Source organism: Mobula hypostoma, chromosome 6 (assembly GCF_963921235.1).
Source record: "Mobula hypostoma chromosome 6, sMobHyp1.1, whole genome shotgun sequence".
Taxonomy (NCBI): domain Eukaryota; kingdom Metazoa; phylum Chordata; class Chondrichthyes; order Myliobatiformes; family Myliobatidae; genus Mobula; species Mobula hypostoma.
The window spans coordinates 111101614-111110007 of record NC_086102.1 but is presented as its reverse complement, the minus strand read 5'-3'; the positions used below and the strand labels follow the sequence as shown (position 1 = coordinate 111110007).

Sequence of the window (8394 nt, the reverse complement as noted above, 5' to 3'; positions counted from 1 at the left end):
TTCTATGTTACTTATTCAGAAATGCCAATCAGTAGAATTAAATAAAATACCAATTCCTCCAGAAGATGGTCTTAGCACCAGATGACAGCAGTGTCAGCCCCTCGTGTCGCCATCAACAGCAGGTGGGGTGGGGTTGGGTGGGGTGGTGCTGCCCACAGGGCCTTGCTGACTGCAGTGGCCTGTCTTTTGCCATACACCAAGTACAGAGAATGTTTCGTTCCAACGTTCACAGCAGCGAGGAACGCTGTGAGGTCCTCAGGGATTTGCAGGCAGTCGGGCTGCCCCGAGTGCTGAGACCAACGTGCTATTTCAGGCTGCGACAAACACTGCACCAGCACCCCCTCCCCAATGCACCAATGCATGCACTGCTCCTGGAGTTCCGTGTGCAACAGTGCATGTACCAATGCTGGAGTGATCCATACAAACAGGACTCCAAAGGATTGGCCAGACACTCGTGCATGCACCACACGCATCAGTACATGCAGCACTCCAAAGGATTGTCCATGCAACAGTGCATGTGTGACTTCAAAGGCTGCCCATGCCCAACGGCACTGTCTGTCAGAAAGAGATTGGCAACCATGGCTCCCACCGAGCTCAGCTCACAGCCTGAACCCATGGGGGGGGGGGTGGTTTTGAAACCCTGACCCCACACCCCCAACACCATCCCCTCTCCCTACCCCCTCTGGAACCTCCCCAATCCCTGACCACCCGGTAACCCCCATCCCCCCTCCCTCCCCCCCCCAACCCCACCCTGCACGCCAGGCACAGTGGTCAGTCCTCAGGTAGTGTGTGGGAGCTGGAGATCGGTGTCGTTCTCTGGTAACAAGCAGCAGCGACGGCACTCGGGGTCTCCGCGGACCGTGGGCGATCCCGGGATCACCTTCCCTGTATGAGGGTTCACACACCAGCACTCACCCCGCTGTCCGTTCAGCGATGTCTTACACTGGAGACAGACAGGGACACAACCAGTCAGCCTCAACAATCACAAAACAGCAGCAAAACCCCACCCTGGGAAGAGGAGGCACCCTCCGTTCCGTCCCACCACAAACTCCCCCCACCCCGTACCATCCCATCACACACTCCCCCCCCGTACTGTCCCATCACGCACGCCCCCCATTCCGTCCCACCACAAACTCCCCCCCCATACCGTCCCATCACACACTATTGCCGTACTGTCCCAACACACACTCCCCCACCGTGCTGTCCCACCACAAACTCCACCCCCCTGTACCGTCCCATCACGCGCTCCCCTCCTCACCGTCCCACCACACACTCCTAGTGTCAGACACAGAGTGAAGCTCCCTCTACACTGTCCCATCACACACTCCCAGGGTCAGACACAGAATGAAGCTCCCTCTACCCTGTCCCATCACACACTCCCAGGGTCAGACACAGAGTGAATCTCCCTCTACGCCATCCCATCACACACTCCCAGGGTCAGACACAGAGTGAAGCTCCCTCTACACCGTCCCATCACACACTGCCAGGGTCAGACACAGAGTGAAGCTCCCTCTACACTGCCCAAACACACACTCCCAGGGTCAGACACAGAGTGAAGCTCCCTCTACACCGTCCCATCACTCACTCCCACGGTCAGACACAGAGTGAAGCTCCCTCTACATTGTGCCACTTTACACCTACTTTTCGCGATTGAAGAAAGGCTTGAGGAAAAAGCTGGGAAATTATAGGCTGGTGTGCCTGACATCAGAGGTAGGTTATTGGAAGACATTCTAATTGACTGAATATAAAGTATTTGGATAGACAGGGACTGATTAGAGATAATCATCTTGGCTTTGAGTGTGGTAGGTTGTGTCTACCCAATCTTATAGTCTTTTTGAGAAAGTTACCAGTAAAGTGGATGACGGCAAGTCAGTGGATGTTGTCGACATGGACTTTGACAAGGTACAGCAAGCATGGCAGGTTAGTCAGGAAGATTCAATTGCTTGGCATTCAGGATGAGGTAGTAAGGGGATTAGACATCGGCTTCATGGAGAAACCAGAGAGTGGTAGTAGAGGGCTGCCTCTCTGACTGGAGTACCACAGGGATCAGTGCTGGGTCTGTTAAAGCTCCCTCCACACAGCCTTGTCACAGTCCCAAAGCAATGGTAAACATTGGAACTCAACCCTCTATATACTGCAGCAAGCTTCTGTCATGTACAATTCTGAAAACGTTCGCAACTTCTCCCATGGTCCGTGCAGTGATAGCACAGCATGATGCAGAGTCAGGGGCAGTCCCTTCGACTCGCCGAGTCCATTCTGACCACCACCCCCCCCCCCGCCAGTTACTAACTTCTGTTCTTTTTAAATCCACCCACATTCACAACGACTCCCCTCTCCCACACACTGGGGGCGCCAACCCTCACGGGGTTAGGCGTGGAAGGAAATGGGCGCACCCACGGGAAACATGGGGGGGGGGGGTCACAGGGAGAACGTCCAGGCTCCACGCGGACAATCCCAGAAGATGGATTCGAAGATGGTAGGCAGCAGCTCTACCCACTGTGTCACTCAGTAACAAACAAGGCACCTTATTGGGAATGTGCACGCCACAACAAGTTGCATCTATTTAGCATCTTCCGCATAGCCAAAGTCGTGTCAGCCTTCAACAGTTCAAGAGCGGTGAGATAATGTTGCAATTGTATATTACTCTAGTTAGACCACGCTCGGAGTATAGTGTTCAGATGTTGCCTCATTATAGGAAAGATGAGCAAGGTTTTGAGAAGGTGCAGAGGAGATTTACTGGGATGCTGCCTGGATCTATCGGCATGTCATATGAGGATAGGTTGAGTGAGCTAGGGCTTTTCTCGTTGGAGCATAGGGGAATAAGAGGTGACTTGATAGAGGTGCTCAAGATAATAAGAGGTGTACATAGAGTGTAAAGTCAAAGACTTTTTCCCCAGGGTGGCTAATATGAGAGGGCACAATTTTAATGTGATTAGAGAAAAGGGAAGAACTCAAAAGGAAAGAAACTTTTAACAGAGTGGTAGGTGTATGGAACAGGGATGGTGATAGAGGCAAATACATTAGGGGTGTTCAAGAGACTCTCAGATAAACAAACGGATAATAGAGAAAAAAATCAGGGTCAGTTGATCTTGAGTAGGTTAAAAGGTGAGCACAACATTGTGGGCCAAAGGGCCTGTACTGTAGCTCTATGTTCAACTGTTGGACAGAGGGTAGTGGTGGATGGAGATACCTGCTTCAGTTTGTAGAGTCCATGACGGTCACAATTCGGGATGTAAAGAGCGTACAGATGCTCCAGGGGGCCGCGTTCATCCGGCAAGCGTAGAGACGCGATCCTCTCTAACACCTGGTCCAGCTCCAGTTGACATGTTGTCTGTAGAAAAGGAAGGAGACAGAGTTAATGCTCAGCATCTGAGGGCATCGAAGTGTAGGGCCGCCACACCGTGTCTCACAGGGGTTGAGGGAGAGGGGTGTCAGAAGCCCTCTTGGGGACAAGCCCAGAGTGGAAGCACCGCCTGGTACCACTGTGGCTCACCACCCAGCCACAGCTCGTCCACTTCTGAGACCCTTACCCAGCTCTGCTCCAAAGTGAGACTCCACTCACCTGAACAGTAAAGCACAGAGCAAGGGTCTCCATGGTAGGCTCATTCAGAAAGTCAAGAGGCATTGGATCGAGAGACATTCTGTATGGATACGGAATTGGCTTGCCCACAGAAGGCAGGGGGTGATTGTAGATGGAGTGTGTTCTGTCTGAAAGCTGGTGACCAGCGGTGTTCCACAGGGATCTGTTATGAGAACCCCTGCTCTTTGCGATTTTTATAAATGACTTGGATGAGGAAGTGGAAGGGTGGGATAGTAAGTTTGCAGATGACACGAAGGTTGGTGGAGCTGTGGATTGTGTAGAAGGTTGTCATAGGTTATAAAGAGTCATTGATAGAACGCAGAGCTGGACTGAGAAGCAGCAGATGGGAGTTCAATCCAGAAAATTGTGAAGTTACTCACTTTAGAAAATCAAACAAAGGCAGGATTCTTAACATTCTTTGCAGCATGGAGGAAAAGAGGGTTCCAGAGATCCCTCGAAGTTGCTGTGCAAGTTGATAGGTTGTTTAGAAGGTTTTTGGTGTGTTGGTCTTCATTAGTCAGGAGATTGAGTTCAAACGCTGCGAGGTAATGTTGTAGTTCAATAAAACTCTGGTTCAACCACACTTGGAAAATTGTGTTCACTTCTGGTCGCCTCATTAGAGAAAGAATGTGGAAGCTTTAGAGAGGTTACAGAGGAGATTTACCAAGCTGCTGTCTGAATTAGAGAGCATGTCTTATGAGGATAGGTTGATAAGCTAGAGCTTTTCCCTTGGGAGCAAAGGAGGGTGAGAGGTGACTTGATAGAGGTGTACGAGATGAACTGTTTTCCCAGGTTAGCAATGGCTAATAGGAGGGGCATAGTTTTAAGGTGATTGGAGGAAAGTATATCGGAGGTTGATCTTTCATTTTACACCGAGAGGGGATGGGTGTGTGGAACCCACTGCCACGGGTGGGGTAGATTAAGGACATTTAAGAAACTCTTCGATAGGCACATGGATGATGGGAAAATGGAGGGCTGTGTGTGATGGAAGTTATACTGATTTTAAGAGTAGGTTGAAAGGTCGGCAGAACATCGTGAGCCGAAGGACCTACTCTGAGGCGTAGTGTTCTATATCCATCACACTCCTCCTACACGGAGGTTCCTCAAAACACTGCTCCTGTGTCCCAATCCTTCAATTGTTCTGGGGAAGTGCCCTCTGGTCCTAGACTCTCCCCACTATAGGAAACACCCTCTCCACATGCACTCTGTTGAAGCCTTTCAATGTGTGTAACATTGAACATGTTGGTCTTTAATGATGGATGCCACCTTCTTGGGGCAACACCTTTTGAAGATGCCTTTGATCTGCGGAGGCTGGTGCCCATGAGACCTTTCTATTGCTTGCCTATTTATGTGCACGTACAAACATTTCTTAAATGTAGAAACCGCCTCCTCTGGCAGCAAATTGCAGATGTCACCCACTCCGCATAATTGAAAACAAACTCCTTCCTCTCCCCTAAGTCAAGGCCCCCTTGCTTTTAATACTCTTACCATGGGAATGAGATTCTATCAGCCCTGTGATGTCTCTTTATAATTTTATATACTTCCATCAGGTCAGCCCTCTGGCTTTGCTCCAGGGAAGACAAGGACAGAGTGTCCAAACAGGGAGCACACTGCAGTGCAGTGGTTAGCACAATGCTTTAACAGCGCCAGATGTCAGCGATCGGGGACTCAACTCCCACTGCGACCTGTAAGGAGTTAGTACATTTTCCCCATGACCGTTTCCCTCCCGGTGCTCTGGCTTCCTGCCACCTTCCAAAGGGTTATGCTTAGTAAATTGTGGGCATGCTATGATTGGCACGTGTCAGAGGCACAGCAACACTTGCAGCCTGCCCCCAAGCGCATCCTCAAATTGTTGTCGTTGAAACAAACAACACATTTCCCCGTAGGTTTTCATGTTTATGTGACAAATAAAACCAATCTAACTAATCTCCCCCCCCCCACCCCCGCCGGGTCACTGAGGTTCTCCAGTCCAGCGAGCACAGTGGTGAGTCTACTCTGCACCCTCCCCAACACAACCGCATCACTCCTGTCGTGCGGCGACCAGAACTTCAAGCGTGTTCTTACCTGTGTTATGTAACATGACCCCACATATTCTGTGTGCCACCCTATGAAGGTAAGCATGTCACCTGCCTTCTTCACCGCTTTCAGGGAACAACGACTTGAACCCCAAGGTCCCTCTGTCCACCAGCGTTCCGTAGCGCCTGAGCGTTTGCTGCCGATGTACTACCCCTATCGGACGTCCCAACATACATCACAGAACACATTACAGCACAGGGCAGGCTCTTCAGCCAACAACACCGTGCCGACCTCATCCATTACACAAGAGTAAAGCAAGCAAAATAATTATTGCCCCAGATCTGACACAGCACGAAAAGAAACCCAATCTGATCAAGAAGACAATAATTAAAAACAAACACAATAAATATAACACATAGCTTTTATAAAAAGATTGACAGTATGTCCATAAAGTGACACTAGGCACAGGAGTGTCTGTGCATTAGGTGACAGGAAAAGATAAAGAATCTTATTAAAGATTAATTTAACCCTTCATTCCCACATTGTCCTCTGGTTTTCTATCACCCATGTGCCTTATCTAAGAGTTTCTTACACATCTCTAATGTAATCTGCTTCTACCTCCACCCCTGGCAGCACATTCCAAGCATCCACTATTCTCCGCGTAAAAAAAAACTTGCCTCTGGTATCCCCTCTATACTTTCCTCCAATTACCTTTAAATTATGCCCCTGGTATTAGCCATTTCTGCCCTGGGAAAAAGTCTCTGGCCATCCATTCTATCTATACCTCTTATCATCTTGTACACCTCTATCTCATCCTCAACACTCACAACACGCTGGAGGAACTCAGATTATTTTGTGTTCTATCTCATCCTGCTTTGCTCCAAAGAGGAAAACCCTAGGTCACTCAATGTATTCTCAGAAGGCATGCTCTCTAAACTGAGCATCCACAACATCGTGGGCCGAAGGGCCTATACTGTTCTATGCATTAGGATTAGGGTGAGGCATAGAGTGGACAGCCAGAGTCTGCAGAAATGGCTAATATAGAAACATAGAAACATAGAAAATAGGTGCAGGAGTAGGCCATTCGGCCCTTCGAGCCTGCACTGCCATTTATTATGATCATGGCTGATCATCCAACTCAGAACCCTGCACCAGCCTTCCCTCCATACCCCCTGATCCCCGTAGCCACAAGGGCCATATCTAACTCCCTCTTAAATATAGCCAATGAACTGGCCTCAACTATTTCCTGTGGCAGAGAATTCCACAGATTCACCACTCCCTGTGTGAAGAAGTTTTTCCTAATCTCAGTCCTAAAAGGCTTCCCCCTTATCCTCAAACTGTGACCCCTCGTTCTGGACTTCCCCAACATCGGGAACAATCCCCCTGCAAATAGCCTGTCCAATCCCTTCAGGATTTTATACGTTTCAATCAGATCCCCCCTCAATCTTCTAAATTCCAACGAGTACAAGCCTAGTTCATCCAGTCTTTCTTCATATGAAAGTTCTGCCATCCCAGGAATCAATCTGGTGAACCTTCTTTGTACTCCCTCTATGGCAAGGATGTCTTTCCTCAGATTAGGGGACCAAAACTGCACACAATACTCCAGGTGTGGTCTCACCAAGGCCTTGTACAACTGCAGTAGTACCTCCCTGCTCCTGTACTCGAATCCTCTCGCTATAAATGCCAGCATACCATTCGCCTTTTTCACCGCCTGCTGTACCTGCATGCCCACTTTCAATGACTGGTGTATAATGACACCCAGGTCTCGTTGCACCTCCCCTTTTCCTAATTTGCCACCAAAGTGGATAACTTCACATTTATCCACATTAAATTGCATCTGCCATGAATTGCCCACTCACCCAACCTATCCAAGTCACCCTGCATCCTCTTAGCATCCTCCTCACAGCTGACACTGCCACCCAGCTTCGTGTCATCCGCAAACTTGGAGATGCTGCATTTAATTCTCTCATCCAAGTCATTAATATATATTGTAAACAACTGGGGTCCCAGCACTGAGCCTTGCGGTACCCCACTAGTCACTGCCTGCCATTCTGAAAAGGTCCTGTTTATTCCCACTCTTTGCTTCCTGTCTGCTAACCAATTCTCCACCCACACCAATACCTTACCCCCAATACCGTGTGCTTTAAGTTTGCACACTAATCTCCTGTGTGGGACCTTGTCAAAAGCCTTTTGAAAATCCAAATATACCACATCCATTGGTTCTCCCCTATCCACTCTACTAGTTACATCCTCAAAAAATTCTATGAGAATCGTCAGACATGATTTTCCTTTCACAAATCCATGCTGACTTTGTCCGATGATTTCACCGCTTTCCAAATGTGCTGTTATCACATCTTTGATAACTGACTCCAGCAGTTTCCCCACCACCAACTTTAGGCTAACCGGTCTATAATTCCCCGGTTTCTCTCTCCCTCCTTTTTTAAAAAGTGGGGTTACATTAGCCACCCTCCAATCCTCAGGAACTAGTCCAGAATCTAACGAGTTTTGAAAAATTATCACTAATGCATCCACTATTTCTTGGGCTACTTCCTTAAGCACTCTGGGATGCAGACCATCTGGCCCTGGGGATTTATCTGCCTTCAATCCCTTCAATTTACCTAACACCACTTCCCTACTAACATGTATTTCGCTCAGTTCCTCCATCTCACTGGACCCTCTGTCCCTTACTATTTCTGGAAGATTATTTATGTCTTCCTTAGTGAAGACAGAACCAAAGTACTTATTCAATTGGTCTGCCATGTCCTTGCTCCCCATAATCAATTCACCTGTTTCTGTCT

General features: G+C 48.7%; 1 protein-coding gene across 1 annotated transcript in view; it reads right to left on the bottom strand.

Moving 5' to 3' along the window:
• Positions 1-757: 757 nt before the first annotated feature.
• Positions 758-8394, bottom strand: part of LOC134348301 (insulin-like growth factor-binding protein 2) — a 52912-nt gene continuing 45275 nt past the window's right edge. The window contains exons 3-4 of the mRNA XM_063051464.1: positions 3191-3331; positions 758-943 (exon numbers count right to left, since the gene is read on the bottom strand). Coding sequence (XP_062907534.1) covers positions 779-943; positions 3191-3331 — 306 coding nt within the window. The 3' untranslated portion in view covers positions 758-778. The remainder of the gene's footprint in view (positions 944-3190; positions 3332-8394) is intronic.